The sequence below is a fragment of the Dermacentor variabilis genome, chromosome 3 (genome assembly GCF_050947875.1).
Source record: "Dermacentor variabilis isolate Ectoservices chromosome 3, ASM5094787v1, whole genome shotgun sequence".
Lineage (NCBI taxonomy): Eukaryota > Metazoa > Arthropoda > Arachnida > Ixodida > Ixodidae > Dermacentor > Dermacentor variabilis.
In genome coordinates, this window is record NC_134570.1 from 231,646,617 (window position 1) to 231,665,110 (window position 18,494).

The 18,494-nt window shown below is 47.7% G+C and overlaps 1 protein-coding gene across 6 annotated transcripts in view; it reads left to right on the forward strand.

Moving 5' to 3' along the window:
* LOC142576703 (calcium-activated chloride channel regulator 1-like) overlaps positions 1-18,494 on the forward strand; it is a 388,135-nt gene that overhangs the window by 84,046 nt on the left and 285,595 nt on the right. For 5 of the 6 annotated variants that reach the window (XM_075686951.1, XM_075686954.1, XM_075686953.1 and 2 more), the window contains exon 4: positions 8,881-9,051. The exons of the other annotated variant lie outside the window; for it this stretch is intronic. In XM_075686951.1, the coding sequence (XP_075543066.1) occupies positions 8,881-9,051 (171 nt within the window). The remainder of the gene's footprint in view (positions 1-8,880; positions 9,052-18,494) is intronic. 6 annotated transcript variants of the gene reach the window in all.

Consider the following 18,494-nt stretch of genomic DNA (forward strand, 5'->3'; position numbering starts at 1 on the left):
TCGACTTCCTTCTCGATGCTGGTGGCCCCGCGAAGGAACTCTTCTACGGTCTTCGGTGGGCTTCGTATCGTTGCGCCGAAAATTTCTTTCTTCACACCGCGCATGAGAAGGCCGACTTTCTTCTCCTCGGGGATATCTGGGTCGGCGTGGCGGAACAGACGGTTCATTTCTTCCGTGAAGATAGCCACGTTCTGCACTCGGGCGTCCAGCTTGGCTTCGGCCCTTTCCTTGCGCGCGACACTCGTAAAGGTGCGCAGGAAGCCGCTATGGAAGAGGTCCCATGTTGTCAAGGTCGACTCCCGGTTCTCAAACCACGTCCTGGCGGCATCTTCTAAGGTAAAGTATACTTGCCGCAGCTTGTCGTCGGACTCCCAGTTTTTAAAAGTCGCGATTCGTTCGTAGGTCTCCAGCCAGGATTCCGGGTCTTCAGTCGCTGCTCTATGGATGGTCGGTGGGTCCCGAGGTTGTTAATAATATTTGGGGTTTTACGTGCCAAAACCACTTTCTGATTATGAGGCACGCCGTAGTGGAGGACTCCGGAAATTTTGACCCCCTGGGGTTCTCCCGAGGTTGTTGTAGGATAATTGGGGACGCTGGGGCAGCCATTGGGGTTGTTTTGACCACGATTTTCTTTGTCGACTCAGGTAGAAGTCCGTGCTCGGGGGGCAGACCTTGCAGTCTGCGGCTAGCACGCTGGTCTTTGGCGATGTTGGTTTTGTCCTCCGGCTTCGGGCATGGATCGAGGCTTTGCGGGGTCGTTCAGTACATGAACGCGCTAGCACCTCCACCAGATGTCATGTGGTAGTGACGGTTAAGAAGGCAGCAAAACTGGGATTAACGAAACGATCGTTTTATTGGGCTAATTTGTGCCCTCATAAACAGGCTACACTCAAAGAATAACTGTAGCAACGAACACACTCGGTGATCATCGAAAATCTGATCCGCGTGTCAAGCGCGTCGGCTTTTACAGAGCAGTCATCGAAGGTTCGAGACTAATCTCCCAGGTAGCACACAAAGTCTTGAAAACGTCGTGTTAAGGGATTCAACGTCTGAAACGGATTTTTGACCAAAATCGACGCATCAAAGACGTTCCAAACAAGATAGCATAAAAACGAGGGGTGAATACGTTTTGATAACGTTGGAAGCCAGGCAGCTTAAAAACGAGGGGTGAATACGTTTTGAAAACGACTCAAGGCGCCACCGCCACGCCACGGCGCGTCAGCCTCTTTAGCGGCTTCTACAATATTGAACAACCCATCAACGCGATCCAACCTTGCGCAAGGTGGCGATACCGACGTGAAATCATGTGACCAAGGTGGCCACGTGATTCGTGATGCCGGGCAGCAGGGCATAGTCGCGTCACCGCACTCGCATTGGGCTGTGATGTGGTTGCGGCTGTTCTGAATGTGCTGCTGCTGCCCTTTGCTATGTAAGTGTTGCAGTGTTTTGCTGGCAAGAAAACGATATTTTGTGATCAGTTTGGGTTGTGCGATATGTTTGTGTGGTTTTAATTTGGAAATCAGTAATATTTTCAATTGTTATGTGACCAAGGCGGCCACGTTAGTCGTGAAGCCGGGCATAGTTGCGTTATCGCATTTGCATGGCACTATGGTCTGTTTGCGACTGTTCTGAATGTGCTGCCGCTGCCCTTTGTCATGTAAGTGTTGCAGTGCTTTGCTGTCAAGAAAACGACATTCTGTGATTAGTTTGGGTTGTGCGATCTGTTTGAGCCGGGCATAATAGCGTTATCGCACTTGCATTGCGCTGTGGTATGATAGCGGCTGTTCTGAATGTGCTGCCGCTGCCCTTTGTCATGTAAGTGTTGCAGGGTTTTGCCGTCAAGAAAAGGACGTTCTGTGATTAGTTTGGGTTGTGCGATCTGTTTGCGTAGTTTAATTTGGAAATCAGTAGTGTTTTCAATTGGAGGGCGTGGAGTGGAGGGCACTAATCAGCTCAAGTTCATTGTCATGTTATGTGAGCCGCCTTTTCACTGACGCTGTAATTAAAGGGTTAAGGGCAGTATAAGGACGACAGTTAGAGGGACGAAATTGTGCCTGTGTGTCCCTAGCGTCGGGATCGGCCGCTATGCGTGAACCTAACAAGAAAGCATTTTGCAGAATGCGAAGAAAGGCGGCAAAATTTCTGTCTGTGCGCACCTTGCCGATCTCCGCAATAGAGCCGACATCGTGGTATTTTAGTCTCCCGTTTAGCAAGAGTGTTGTAGACAAGGGAACTGCCTCAAACAGGCTTTTTTTAATTATTCAGTACTAGTGCGGTATCCCAAAAGGTGAGGTCAAGTGCTCGCCCTATTTTCTTCCCTCGCGCTACAGCGCACTGACAGAATTTTGCGTGCACCATACCGTGGTTTTATCGTTTGCGCTTCAGGTTCTCGATTGTGTTTTCGCCCCCTTTACACACGTGATTGGTATTTTATGGTCTTACCGGGTACCACATGTGTCCATATATTGTGTCCAATATATGAAACGGCCAAATTCGATTTTATTTGACGCCTCAAATGGTAGTAATGTATTGAGTCCCTTGTAGCTTTGTGCTTGTTATCAATTTTACTATTTGGCGAATGGATACAGCATGTACGCTGCATAACTCGCTCGTGGATACTGCATACGGGAGTTGAGTATGCCCTTGGTATAAAATAACTTGTACGCTTTAGGTAGTACGATTGTTTGCAGTTTGGGACATGTGTCGAAATGTACGCTGTGCGCCCTTCGCGCTTTACGGCGGCCTGCCGAGTTCGTGGGGGTGCCATGTGTGCGCATGGAGTTCGCGAAGCGCTCTCGCAGTTTTTTAACGCGATAGCGTTAAGGAGCTCGTATCGCAGAAAAGCCGGTGTCGTCGGCGTCGGTGTCGGTGTCGGCGTCTGCGGCGTTGGCCGTGAGCGATAAATCATGCAGGCACTTCATAAATAAAAAGCAACTTCCAAGATGGGCTGGGTGGGAATCGAACCAGGGTCTCCGGAGTGTGAGACGGAGACGTTACCACTGAGCCACGAGTTCGATGCTTCAAAGCGGTACAAAAGCGCCTCTAGTGAACGCGGTGTTGCCTTAGAAACGAGCTGTTTCTAAGGCTCAGGCGTGCGTCGCCTGCTCAGGCGCACATTTCGTTGTCGCGCCGAACGCTGCGTTGCTCGACGCTCACCGCGTCCGATGCGGGGCGCGTAGTCGCTGCGCCGTAGCCCATTGTCTTACACCCCTTGGCGGGTCGACGGGAACGCTGTCGCGTTCGACTCTTGAAGGCGAAGCTTAAGCTTCCTCCAATTTTTTTTATATATACATGTGTTCTGTTCGCGCGCTTCGCACAACAGGGCATGTCGCAGTTCTTTGTCCTTGTGCAACACATTTTCCTAGCGTACGTCTGTGCATTATTTGATACCGGTTTCACACGGGGATCTTGTAGCCGCTATCCAGTCCGTTACAAATTGAATTTCTCGGTCGTGATTCGCTCCTCTGCGCAAGCTACGAGATTGAGCCAGTCCAATCGATAATTTTGATCCGGATCGGGCTTGATCGCGATCGAGAGTGGTCGTGTGACACCGGTTTTACACATGGTTCCCACATAGGGAACACTTTAAGTGCAATGCTACTGAGTGAAGAGCAAGTGCATATATATGCCAGTGGTGGTATGTGGGCAAGTGTTTCTGGTGTAGCCAATACTTGTGCATTCAAAACATTTCAATTACCAGCGTAGTGCATCAATGTGTCTACTTCGACAAAATGGAGCACCAGTGCAGATATCTGAGCATACCTGTCCAGGGCAGCAAGTGTGTCTACATTGAAACCACTACCAGCATGTGCGGCAGTTATATTTCCAGCAGCGGGACTGCACAATCATCAGTAGGGTGCTCTCAAGCTGTTTATCTATGAAGCTCTGCCTGGACTGTGTGCCAAATATTTTTGGACGTGAAAGTGGGGGTGAATTGGTAAACATCAGTGGAACTGTACCTGGACTTTGTGGCAAATGTTTTTGGATGTGAAAGTGTGAGTGAACTGGCAAAGAATTTGCTCTGGGCTACATGTGTTAAACGTTTTTCTCATTCAGAGTGTTCTTTTTTACTTTAGGAGACTGGAGATGTGCGCAATGTGGGACATGTCGGTGTGCTAATTAATGTATTTGCTGGTTTGCAAATTATTCGTTGCAACTTTGTTTTTGCCAGAGAGGTACAACTTTGCCTCTAGTAAAGGGCTTTTTAGATAAAACACTTACTATTTATTATGACCATTGCTTCCTTTGTTACATAAATGCAGCTTCTAGTGCATTTCAGTTTATTTCCATGTTTATGTAAGTTTCTAATATGAGGCTTGCATATTCATTTCTCACGCTCTGGAGTGGCAAGATGCAGCATTACTGTCTCATCGTTCGCTGTACTACAGTAGTGTTCACTTGTTACACTGAATCCCCCGTTTAAGTATTCTATACTAATTTGACTTTATTGCTTTTTTGTTGTATGGTTATTTTCTCTCGCCATTCTTTTCTCTGATATATACTAAAGGCAATATTTCAAATTTTGCATTGTTCCAATTTTTTTTAACTCTGTCACAGGATTGTTTTATGATGGTGTGCGGTGGTATTTCTTTTTGTGCTCTTTTCAAGCTTCTAGCTGATTGGTAACATTGCTTGGAGGCAGTCACCATCCGATTCATACTCTTGCATTTTTCAGTCTACTTCTTCCATTCGCTCCGATCTCACTTCTGCATAACTCTAGTCCATCTAATAGCAGGTGCACTTTACTATGATAAATTAGACACGTTAGTACACTCCATGTTTTTCTGTTCATTTTTGTATGTGTACTTGGAATTTCGTTTATGTGCTAGTGAATGTTCACTTTCGAGTTCATTACGAATCCTCTCTGCGACTTTTGTGATTGTTGATGTACTTTTACTTCTATTTGCATTTCTCACACAGTTTGTTCGAACCTTGCATAAGCATTACATTTTAATAAAGTGTTTTTGCTTTGTCATAACGTTCTCATTTCATGCACTCTTGGCATGAAGGGCTTGGTCTGGCCACCTGCCAAGACTTGGCCATTTGTTCTTTGCAGGATGTCATTCCCATTGTGGTTGTAAGCATCGTAGTTTACTAAAGGCGGTATTAAGGATTTATTATTCCTAACAGGCTCATTTTCGTGCGACTTGGTAGAGGATGCGCCGGCCATGCGGGGAACAGTGCTTGGCACTGCGCCATGGCTCTTACAGTCAACACGTACCGACGCTTCTACTCATCTGGGGCGCGATTGCAGATCGTTGTTCGAAACGCCCGATCAGTTTCACCTCACGCGATTGGCCTAGGCCGTGCCAACGGGTGCGGCTGACGATGTCTGCGCGGCAAAGGCCAGTCGCGTGAGGCGAAACCAAACGCGTGTTTTGAACAACGATGTCTGATCGCGCCCTTCACCCGCGAAAATTAGCTTCAGATGGTCGTAAACCTTTCGAAACCACTTCTAGAGCAGCTTTTTGATAACGTCCTAAAAACGTTTAGAAATTGGTTACGAATAGTTTTGGCAAAGGGATTACTTGCGTCTTTCCCAATCCTATTTCTAGACCCGCTTTTTGAATACGTCTTGCAGACCTGTTCTAGATCGTCTCAAGAAAGTAATTAAGCCGGACATTAGCAGAGGTAACGACGTTTTCCCGCCGAAGTTCTCTCATTCGTGTCTTCTTTAACCCATTTTTATCGTCTTGGATAAACGCTACGAAAACGTTACGTATCTCTTTTGTGCTACCTGGGCTTTGAGACCCGCGTGCCTTCCACAAAGTTCTACACCATTCGCGTCAGGCGATGAAATCAGATAACACAAGGTTCGGTGACAACTGACAGCGGATAGAAGCATCGATAACATTACAGAAACTTCGGATACATGCAGGCGCGTTCCACGCTGTGAGATAACATCTGTTAGGCGGCGAAACCTGGTTGCCCGATAAAGATAAGTACACGTGTCAATAGGACAGTCTTTAATGCAACAAGGGCCGCCAAAAAAACGCGAAATGTTGCGTGGTGTACTTTTGCGGCATTAAAAATTCGAGATTTCAATCAGACACCCGGCAGGGTAGACGGACTCGTGCAACTTCGAGCCGGTGTTGCTGGGTACGGCACTTTAGAGCTTTGAGATGATCCTGGGAGATTGGCATGAGTTTGCAACCACCGAAAAGCGGGAGTGAAAAATGGGTGTTGCCCGGCAGTGAACATTCTCGAGTTTTAAGCGAGGTGGGCTTGGTACGGGCACTGCTGGGAAGGTATATTATGTTTAGCTCAAGAGAAGAAACATTGTTCTTTTTGCTTTAGCACTTATATTTCCACTGCAATAGAGAAAAGCACACAAGAGGCCATTCCGCCAAATGGTAATGATGACGATAACACTATAATATGGCTTATACTTACCTGGCATATTAGCCCTGGGGGGACCCCAACATGCTGGAGTATCGGCTTTACTTCGGCCTCGTCGCCCTCTTTTAACGCGATAGCGTTAAGGAGCTCGTGTCGCAGAAAAGCCGGTGTCGTCGGCGTCGGTGTCGGTGTCGGCGTCTGCGGCGTTGGCCGGGAGCGATAAATCATGCAGGCACTTCATAAATAAAAAGCAACTTCCAAGATGGGCTGGGTGGGAATCGAACCAGGGTCTCCGGAGTGTGAGACGGAGACGTTACCACTGAGCCACGAGTTCGATGCTTCAAAGCGGTACAAAAGCGCCTCTAGTGAACGCGGTGTTGCCTTAGAAACGAGCTGTTTCTAAGGCTCAGGCGTGCGTCGCTTGCTCAGGCGCACATTTCGTTGTCGCGCCGAACGCTGCGTTGCTCGACGCTCACCGCGTCCGATGCGGGGCGCGTAGTCGCTGCGCCGTAGCCCATTGTCTTACACCCCTTGGCGGGTCGACGGGAACGCTGTCGCGTTCGACTCTTGAAGGCGAATCTTAAGCTTCCTCCAATTTTTTTCTTCGCATTGCCCGCACTGCCGTGAGCACTTCATCCTTTATACTCGGCCACGCAGCAAGATTTGGTGTCGGCTTCGGGCCTGACACGCAACAATATGGCAACAACTTGCGTAAAACACGTGTGGATAGAAGCCATGGTCGAATAGCCCAGGGTAGCGAGGTCCTCGTCGATGAGGCATATGACGCACACACAGCTTATCTGGAGAGCGGCACTGATTGTTGCACCCTGTTTGAAGTTGGGAAAGCAGTGCAGAGGATCCTGCGCACTTAACACCGGGTGGCCCCACTGACATGGTATGCAAAGAGGGATGTCTTCTGAAAGTTAACACCGAGATCAGATAGGCAGAAGGCTAGGTAGCGATAGATGTAATACAACCTGATTAAATCAAACAAGAGAGGACACTATTTGTCCCTAGCCTGTTTCAAAGGAGATGCAAATACACATCATGATCATCTTCATCACCATAATTTTTCGTCTTTTCTGGCCTATCGAGCCTTCCCTTTCGGTAACAGTCATGCATACAATATGTAGGAGGGCAATTTGAGCTCGACGCGCATGACAAGGTAGCGTCGCGAGTTTAAAACGAGACCAGAGGCGGCTAAGGTGCAGCCGTGGGCTGCGACTCGGAGGAGGTGCGAGGTAGCCTTCGTCGTCCCGAAGAGCAGCTTGAGTGGCGGCACTCAAAACCCACGCTTGTGGAGCGCTAAAATGCAGTTTCACAGGAAGAAGAGAGGGCGATCAAGCCGCTGTTATTCAAGAGCCAACCGCTGGCAGCCGAAATATAAGAGGCTTGCGAACACTGGCCTCGTGTCGGGGTTCGGCCCGAGAGGCTGTGGTTGAATCCTGTGCCTTCCTGTATGTAACTTGTGAATAGTGTAACTATTTTGATTATACAAAGACAGGCTTCGTGTTCTTTGGTGGTGACGAAGATCCGCCATTTTCAGCGAGCAGAAAATTTGTGGCAGAAATATGTGTGGATATTAACTGGGACTTAATATCCAGCACACTTACTCGCAAGTGTGACCAATGAGAGTTGTTAACCCTTGAAACTGCTGGCCAGTTTTTCTCGACTCCAATCGATATCTCACATATGTGGTCAGGTATGGTCATTTACGAGTCGGTACAATTACTCGCCTGCAATGTATAGCGCATGAGTTGAAAGTTTTGTAACCTATGGTTCAAGATATCGTGAGTTAACAGCGAGAGAACATGAAATCAGAGTCGCCAGTAAGCCTTTAAAATCTGTGTAGGGGTACTAAGTTAATTTAGCTCAATTACTCATAGGAGACCCTGATGGAGTAGGATATTCACAGAGGAATAAAATTGGGTTAAATTGCACACCGTAGGCATTACCCAATCCAAAATGGAGACTTACCAGTGTCGCCGAAATGAAAAGAGCACAATCATTGCATTCTAGTTATAGTAATATAGGGCAGAAACTTGGAGGATAACAAAGAAGCTCGAGAATAAATTAAGGGCTGCGCAAAACGTGACATAAAAAAATGGTTAGGCGTAATGTTAAGAGACAGGAAGAGAGAGGTGTGAACCAGAAAGCAAATGGGGAAAGTCGGTGTTCTGGTTGATATTAGGGGAGAAAAATTCAGCTGGGCAGGCCATGTAATGCGAAAGGTAGATAACCGCTGGACCATTAGAATGACGAAATGGGTGCCAAGGTAAGGGAAGCCCAGTCGAGGACGGTAGACAATTAGGTGCGGCGATGAAATGAGGAAGTTTGCAGGCGCAAATGGAAGTCTAGCGCGGGGTAGGGATAGCTGAAGATCCCCGAGAGAGGCCTCCGTTCTGCCGTGGAGATAAAATTAGAATGATATGATGACGATCATGATGATGATGATGATGATGATGATATTACCAAGTAGCGCCCTGTCAAGCCAGTGTATACTGTGAGTTCCGCCCACTGACTTCTCATCTGTTTGCGCAGACGCTGTCAAACACATGCAGTGCGCGCATCATGACGTCACCGCAGAAGGAAGATGGCACCCCGTGCGGCATCATTGAGGGTGCCCTGGAGGCCGACTGCGTAGACTTCGAGCCCGTGCCAGAACTAACCGATGTGCGGTCCTCCATCATGTTCCTGCCTCCACTTCCCATGGTGCGTATATCACGGTGGACTGAAGCTCGTGCTTGGTTGCAGAGAGTCATACTTCTGGCAGTATTTTACAACTATATTTTTATGAGCCACCTGTCCTGCAGACGAATGTGACGTTGAATAGCAGACGCAGAAGAGGACGAGCTCTGCCCCGGCCCTTCCACATAACGTTCGTATTGCAACGAACCTTAAACTATGGACCGTTTCCTTGTGAGTGTCGTAGGTTCGACGTGCACAGAAAAGGACTTCTAAAAGGTCTCCTTTGCCAACTTGGATTGATCATTGCGCTTCCTGTGATTCTGTCTCTTCGGGTGTCAGCACTCCGACACAGCAATAGGAACGTATGTGATGCCATATTTAATTTTGTAAGTGAAACAAAGAGACTGTCATGTTAATTTTATTGTTTACTTTCCTGAATATGAATGCAAAAATAATAACTTCAAATTTTAAAATAAGAATCTGTAGGAAGCTTAAGCTTCACCTTTAAGAGTGGGAACTGATAGCATTAAAGCATCACTGATTGCTTCTCACGCTTCCCGGCAACTGCAACTTATGTAACCCTAATGCTTACCGGGAAACACTGGAGGCTAATGCTGTGCACGAATGTGAGCTTTCTGGTACAAGCGTGGGCTATTACGAGGGCCGGGATGTGGCGAAGGCGAGCGCCATCTGAAGGTGTTGTAAAGAACCATGCGCGCTACTCCGTGGCCTCCAAGGTTTGAGTGCGCCATTCTCGGACACCGTGGCCGGTCTATGGATGGTAGGAACGCTGGAAAAGGGGTATTTGTTTGAGTTTCCGCGTAACAGAATTATGTTTTCTCGTATATTCAATAAACAAGCCGGCGCTAGCATGTGTGTAGGTTGTGTGCAAGTGATGCTTGCGATTTTTCTAATGTAGTTTACTTTGAGAAATTCAATTAGTTCAGTAATTTCTTTGCGCTAGTCGGAGGGTCTGCGTGGTTGGGTGTTCGTGGTTGAGTTTGCAGGGTTCGGAATGATTTTTGCCGAAACGATGGTCAACGCGGGACGCCGACACCGGATTTCCTGCGACACGGGGTCCTTAATGCTATCGTGTTAATATCGTTTGAAAATTGATAATAACGATTAGTATTCGTTTATTACCATTCTATAACAAAATTACATTTAAATATTTTTCTTTTTACCTATTGCCGCCCGATTCATGGCCGATACCCCGAAGTGGGCTGAGCAATATCTATAGGCACCAGACCAAACCAAACCGTCAATTTTGTTATTGTGGTGCAACTCGCTGCCTCTATGTAAACAGCGTACATAAACACTTTTTGACATCTCCCCGTAACATCATTGGTGAAAGCGTAGGGTATATCTGAAGGACACCACGAAGCGTCACAACGGACAATTTTTGGCTAATATGACCATGTGATATGAGCCAGCAAGCCGCTGAGCGAGCGGCTTGCTGGCTCAGCCTCGGCTACCACGACATTGGTTATCCTGGCCTAACTCCGAGAACCTGGTACCCTCCCCGGTACTAGCTCTATGTACGTCGAAGACTGGTTAAAAGGATAGGAGCAACCCAGCAAGAATAACCGGTGGTATGCAACCATCATGCTGGCTAACTTGATTAACTACCTCAAGGGAGCGGCTCGTGTATGGTTCGAAACACATGAGGAGGAACTGACTAGTTGGGAAACTTGCAAGCAAATGCTAAAGCAGCTCTTCGGAAAGCCAGTCGGCCGTAAGAGAGCTGCTAAGAAGGAACTGTCATGCCGCGTCTAAACATCAACTGAACCAGATGTCGTGTACATTCAGGACATGTTACCTCTGTGTCGGTGGGTTGACGACAAAATGCCTGAAGCTGGCAAAGTCAGCCACATACTTAAAGGCATCGCCGATGACGCCTTTAATTTACTCATACATAAGGACTGCTCGACCGTCGACGATATCATAAAAGAATGCCGACGCTTTGAGGAAGCGAAAAGCTGTCGTGTCACGCGACAATTTGTGAAGATCCTTAACACCGCCGTAACCTTAGCGTGGGAGGACGTCCAGCCACCTGATAACGAAAGCTTGCTGCGTCTTCTGCGGCGTGAGTCTGATGTCGCGTCTCTACCTTTCCCTCAGGCCCGTTCTAACGACGAGTCTCGCCCGGCAGTACAGTTGATCCAAGCCGTCTTGAGCGAAGAGATGGCGAATACAAGCATTCATCCCATCTGTGCTGTAAGTCGCCCAGCGCTCAGCAATTTCTTTCGACCTACCCGCCTACAATCGACCTATCCCGGGTACCGTGATCCAAACCAGTGGCGCACCGCGTGGCGACAGGCCAAAATGTTTCACGTGCGATGGGATAGCCAATATTTACCGCCATGGTCGCTATCGCCGGCCGTCGTCACCTCGTCCAGCCTACACTTACCACCCCGCAGACAGTTGGTCCCCATCGGTTCGTTCTCGCAATGACACACCGCACCCTCATGTTCCTGCCCTGACTCCACGCTAAGACTGCTCACCATCCCCGCAGAGCAGAACCACGTTCTTGCTTTCCGCTGTCGTGCCGCTGCCCGCCGCCATGCCCTCGTCGTTCATCTTCGGATCAATGCAGCTCCCAGCGGAAATGCTGCATTTGGCCAAGCGACCCCGAAATCCTCTGTTGACCGTGGCGACCGAAGGCACCTTTTTGACGTAGAAGTGGACGTCGCGCCGGCGATCATAGACACTGGAGAGCAACTATCTGTCATGAGCACTCGCCTTTCTCGTCGTCTCACAAATGCTCTTACGTCCGACACGTCGCCTGTCTTTTGCGTTATCGACGGCGGTACACCCTTCGTGGTCGGCATGTGCACTGCACGTGTGAGGTTCGCTGGCCGCCAGGCCTCAGTCCTATTCGCTTTTCTGCAACAATGTCCTCATGATGTCATCCTCTGCCATGACTTCCTGAGCACCCATTCTGCCCTAATTGAGTGCTCGGCTATAGTTAGAACTTCCTTCTATAGCCGACCTCAACACCAACTTACCACCGGGTTTATGTGTCGTCGAGCTTGTTCGTCTGTGACCAGCCACCGCGACGTATGTCACGTTGGCCTAACAGCCCCCTGTTTTTCACAGGGACTACGTGCTCTTCCTATTCCTGTGTGCCGACGCTCTTTTCACGCGTTCTGTTACGCTCCCTTACTATATTGTGACGGTTGCAGAGAACCGGGCGTGTTTACCTATTTTGAACTTATGACGCACCTCACAATTTCTTCCCAAAGGCATCATGTTGTGCAGCATATCACCTTCAGGCGCACGCGACCTTCTGGCCCTGAATATCGATGCTCCACAGTCGTCACCTGCAAGTCCGAACACGAGTACGTCAACCTCAACTCTCTTTACATCAGTGCAGTTAATGAATGCTCATTTCTTGCTATGATTCTTGACAGAAACGTAAAATTTACGAAGTATATCTTCTATTTGAAGGGCAAAATTTCTCCCGGTATTAGAATTTTACTTAAAGCTAGGTGTTATTTTAGCAAACCAACATTGCTAACCTTGCATTATTGTTTTATTCACAGCCATCTCAACTATTGCATGACAGAGTGGGCCAGCACATATCCAACTTATATAGCACCATTACAGCATTTGCAGAATCAAGTCATCCGGATATATTCGTTCAGCTCATTCTACTGCAACGCCCCTTGTGTGCTCCTCCAACGACTGAATATTGTCAGTAATTAATCTTGGTAAACATAAATTAGCCGTAATGTTATTTAAGGTAACACGTAATGCTCCCCCGGTAAATATATTTTCTGAGGCTACTTTGATTAACTTAAACCGCACAGAATTTGCAGCTAACAACAATTTCTTATTGTCACTAATACCTACTAATTATAGAAAACAAGCTGGATATTTCGCAGCATTATTAACGTGGAACAGCCTCCCACTAGATGTCAAACGCTCTTTGTCTTTAGGTTTTTCAAGAAAACATTATTCACTTTTCTACTAGATAGCCAAAATAATCCACATATATAAGGTATTCACTTCACTCCTGCTGATTTCTTTTTCGTTTTTCCTTTTTCCTAGATTTTTTTCCTTGTAGCCATAAGAAATATTTTTGGTTCTGCTGCGAATGCCTCACCTACTGCTTTAATTCTACAACTAGTTATGGCTTTATATTATTTTGCAGTTTGTATTACAGTTGCTTTGCATAATCTTCCACTTAAGGACTACTATTTTGCTGTTATATGCCGTGTATTTGCTCTAATGCATATATTTGGTGACAGGAGGTCCCCTTTCAGCCGTATGTTCTGGGATTTCCTTCTGTATACTTGTGTAAGCATGTATATCTACTTATAAAAGAAATAAACTGAAACTGAGTACTACGCTTGACGGCCCTCTTGACGGTATGATTGACCCTGACCAGAGCCCTTCTCGCTCCGAAGATCTTTGCGGCTTCTTAACATCTTACCACGATATTTTTTTATTTTTTCTTCGTCCCATCTTACACAACTTGTAACCCATTGCATCGATACTGGGAATGCTAGACCCATCCATTGGCGCCTTCACCGAATGTCTGCGTCCGAACGCTGTGTCATTGTAACAGACGTTGTGCAAATGCTGACTAAGGGCATGATTGAATCATTTGCGTGTCCTAGGGCGTCCGCTGTGGTGCTTGTGAGAAAAAAAAAGACAACACTTGGCATTTCTGTATCGAAAATCGGAACCTGAAGAAGATTTATAAAGAAGACGTCTACCCTATGCCGTCAAAAGACGATGCATTCGACTCTCTGCATGGCACAATATATTTTTCTTGCATAGATCTTCGGTGCGGCTATTGGCAAATTGCGGTTGAGGAGCAGGATCGGGAAAAGACTGCCTTTGTTACGCCCGATGGGCTCTACCAGCTTAAAGTCATACCTTTTGGGTTGTGTAATGCTCCAGCGACATTTGAACGAATTATGGATTGCCGCCTACGCGGGCTCAAGTCGTGTACCTTGACAACGTCGCCATTTTTTCGCCTACACTCCCCAGTTATATACAACGTATATCGGCTATTTTGCAGCTATGTCGCTATGGCCGGCTTCAACTAAACTCGTCCAAATGCCGTTTCGAACGCTGAGAGATGACCGTACTTGGCCATATTGTTCATGCGGCGGGTATCCGACCTGATGCTACCAAAGTACGCGCTCTTACCAACTTTGCAACGCCCCGTTCTGCGAAAGACGCCGCTCGTTTTTCGGTTCTGACTTCGTCGCTTTGTGAAAGACTTTGCAGTATCTTATGGCATCTTACATGCTTGCTCAAGAAAAACGTTAACTTTGCCCGGGGACCTGTCTGAGCGTCTACCTTTTCGCAGCACATCGCACTGCTCACTACGCCACCGGCGCTGGCTCACTTCGACGATTCTCCTTACATGGAAATCTGTACAGACGCCAGTGGCCGTGGCAACAGCGCTGTTTTGGCTAAATGTCGACGTGCTCAGGACTGTCATTGCTCATGCCAGCCGCCTCCTTTTCACCAAATAGTGGAATTATTCCATTACATAGAGAGAGAGAGAGAGAGAGAGAGAGAGAGAGCGCCTCCCTCTTGCATGGGCCGTCGCAAGATTTAGCCCTTATCTGTACGGCATAGCTTTTACTGTCGTCAATGGCAGTAACTCTCTCTGCTGGCTGTCTTCGCTTAAAACTCCCACGGGTCGCCTTACACGCTGCGCGTTACGGCTTCGCAAGTACTCATATACAGTCATCGACAAGTCTGGCCTTTTGCACAGGGATGCGGACAGCCTTTCCCGGTGCACCGTCGACCAAACTGAACCCGCACCGAACGACTAGAGTCCTTGCGTACTTGCCATCTCTGAACCGTTCAAAGTTGCTGCTGGAAAATGCCGTGACCCGGTAATACACAAAATTATTGGCGGTCTCAACTCCTAGGCCCCTGATGCCTCTCTCCGCCTCTTTGTGCTACACGATGACAGTTTACATCGTCGCAGTTTGCTTTTTGATGCTCCTGACCTCTTACTTGTGATTCCGGCACGCTACTGCTCGGCTGTCGTGGCCAAGCTCCACGATGCGCCAACAGCGGCGGACGTCAGCGTTTCAAGCACGTCCTATCGCGCACGCCATCGGTTCGACTGGCCCGGCAGGTGCCGCTCGGTGCGCCGTTACGTGGCCTCTTGTGACCTTTGTGATTGCCGGAAATTCTGCCTGTTGTACATCTTCAGCCTCTCAACGTTCCGTATAAGCCGTTTCACCGCGCCGCCTTAACTTACTTGGGCCGTTTCCTCGGTCTTTCTCACGAAACAGATGGGAAACCACGGCTACAGACTATACGATACAATCCGCGCTCACCTGTGCTGCTCCCGATGAGCTGCGCGACTAACGTTGCAGGCTTCTTACTTCATGACCTCTTTTTGCAGCATCGGATACCTGAGCAACTACCAACTGACTGGTGCAGACAGTTTCTTTCGAAGGTGATCGAGGACATTCCACAATCCTGTTCGACGCAATACAATATAAGCAAAGCTAATCATCCACAGTCGAATGGCATGACGAAGCGACTGAGCTGAACAATTACCAATATGCTGGCAATGTATGTGTCCGCCGACCACAATGAATGGGGCACTGCGTTGCCTTTTGTGACGTTCGCGTATAACACGTCAAGACATGAGACCATTGGTTATTCGCATTTCTTTCTCTTATTCGGCCGAAATCCTACGTTGCCCATGGACACGTTCGTGCCTTCTTCCGTGTGTCCCCCTACCGTGTATGCTCGAGAGGACATTGCCCGTGCTGACCATGCACGTCAAATTGCCCGCGCGCGATTCAGCAAGTCGCAAATTCACCTAAAATTGCGATGCAATGGCGATCACAGGACTACCCACTTTGCCCTTCACTCCCTTTTTCTCCTCTGGTCACCAGCGTGCCATGTCGGGGTTTCTGAAAAGTGGCTGGTTCCGTACACCAGCCCATATCGAGTGTGCCGCCACGTGACCGATGTAACGTTGGAAATCTCTTTGTCCCCATCTGCTAAACCTTGAACTGACATCGTTCACGTTGTCCGCCTGAAGCCATTTGATGTCCCAGACACATATAACCATGCGTGTGCGGGGAACCTTTTCCGTGTCGAGTTTTGACTGCGCCGAGTCGGTGTTTCCAGCACCAGAAGAAAAAGTTATGAGCCACCTATCGTGCAGACGAAGAAGACATTGCATAGGAGACGACAAAGAGGACGAGCTTTGCACCGACCCGCCACCTTTGTTGTCGTGCCGCTAGCTGCCACTGTGTTAAGTATTGTACATAAACCCTTTTGCCTGCCAAACACACCCCAGCCCATTTTTACTCTTCTGATTATTTCACTCTCACGATCCAGATCCGCAGTCACTACCTGTCCTAAGTGGATGTACTCCTTTACCACTTCCAGTGCCTCGCTACCTATCGTGAACTGCTGTTCCGTTCCGAGACTGTTAAACATTACTTTAGTTTCCTGCAGATTAATTTTTAAACCCACCCTTCTGCTTTGCCTCTTCAGGTCCGTGAGCATGCATTGCAGTTGGTCCCCTGAGTTACTAAGCAAGGCAATATCATCAGCGAATCGCAAGTTACTAAGGTATTCTCCATTAAACCTTATCCCCAATTCTTCCCAATCCAGGTCTCTGAACACCTCCTGTAAACACGCTGTGAATAGCATCGCAGAGGTCTTATCTCCCTGCCTGACGCCTTTCTTTATTGGGATTTTGTTGCTTTCTTTATGGAGGACTACGGTGGCTGTGGAGTCGCTATAGATATTTTTCAGTATTTTTACATACAGCTCGTCTACACCCTGGTCGCGAAATGCCTCCATGACTGCTGAGGTTTCGACTGAATCAAACGCTTTCTCATAATCAATGAAAGCTATATATAAGGGTTGGTTATATTCCGCCCATTTCTCTATCACCTCATTGATAGTGAGAATATGGTCCATTGTTGAGTAGCCTTTATGGAATCCTGCCTGGTCTTTTGGTTGACGGAAGACTAAGGTGTTCCTGATTCTATTTGCAATTACCTTGGTAAATACTTTGCAGGCAACGGACAGTAAGCTGATCGGTCTATAATTTTTCAAGTCTTTGGCATCTCCTGCCTTATGTATTAGGATTATGTTAGCGTTCTCCCAAAATTCCGGTACGCTTGAGGTCATGTGGCATTGTGTATACATTGTGGCCAGTTTTTCTAGAACAATCTGTCCACCGTCCGTCAATAAATCTGTTGTTACCTGATCCTCCCCAGTTGCCTTCCCTCTTTGCATATCTCCCAATGCTTTCTTTACTTCTTGCGGCGTTAGTTGTGGGATTTCATGTTCCTCTAGGCTATTTTCTCTTCCATTATCGTCCTGGGTGTCACTGGTACTGTATTAATCGCTACAGAACTCCTCAGCCACTTGAACTGTCTCATCCATATTAGTAATGATATTGCCGGGTTTGTCTGTTAACGCATATATCTGATTCTTGCCAATTCTTAGTTTCTTCTTCGCTGTTTTTAGGCTTCCTCCGTTCGTGAAAGCATGTTCGATTCTATCCATATTGTACTTCCTTATGTCAGTTGTCTTACGCTTGTTGATTAACTTCAAAAGTTCTGCCAGTTCTATTCTAGCTGTAGGGTTAGATGCTTTCGTATATTGGCGTTTCTTGATCAGATCTTTCGTTTCCTGCGATAGCTTACTGGTGTCCTGTCTAACCGAGTTGCCACCTACTTCTATTGCGCACTCCTTAATGATGCCCATAAGATGTCGTTCATTGTTTCAACACTAAGGTCCTCTTCCTGAGGTAAAGCGGAATAACGGTTCTGTAGCTTGATCCGGAATTCCTCTATTCTCCCTCTTACCGGGAACTCATTGATCGGCTTCTTATGTACCAGTTTCTTATGTTCCCTACTCAAGTCTAGGCTAATTCCAGTTCTTACCATCATATGGTCACTGCAGCGCACCTTGCCGAGCACGTCTACACCTTGTACGATGCCAGAGTTAGCGCAGAGTATAAGGTCTATTTCATTTCTAGTCTCGCCATTCGGGCTCTTCCACGTCCACTTTCGCTTATCCCATCACATCTCACACACATCTCCCGCAAGAATATTGACTCCCCGTAATGTCCTGTATAATGTCCAAGTGCAGTGTGATCTTGTCGCATCCCAGACGCCATAGGCTGTATGTGCGAGGAGAAGCGTGCAAAGAGTGAGCCGGGAAGAATGGCGGATTTACGCGCGCTGTCCTCTCGTGCGCGCAAGAGAGAGTGTTTCGTGACATTAGCACACTGGTGGCGCAATGTCTGGCTGAGAAGACGCGTTCAGGGGAGTGGCAGCAGAAACATTGCTCCCCTCGGTTTGCGGTCGTCATCAGTTCAGCGTTGGGAAAGCGTGTGTTGGCGGTCATGGATTAAGATCGGTTCGTGTTTGCTGGTGTGTGCTTGCTAATTGAACTATATTAGGTGAACCGTGTTTGTTAATTTTTTAGTAAGCGAATGTTACTTG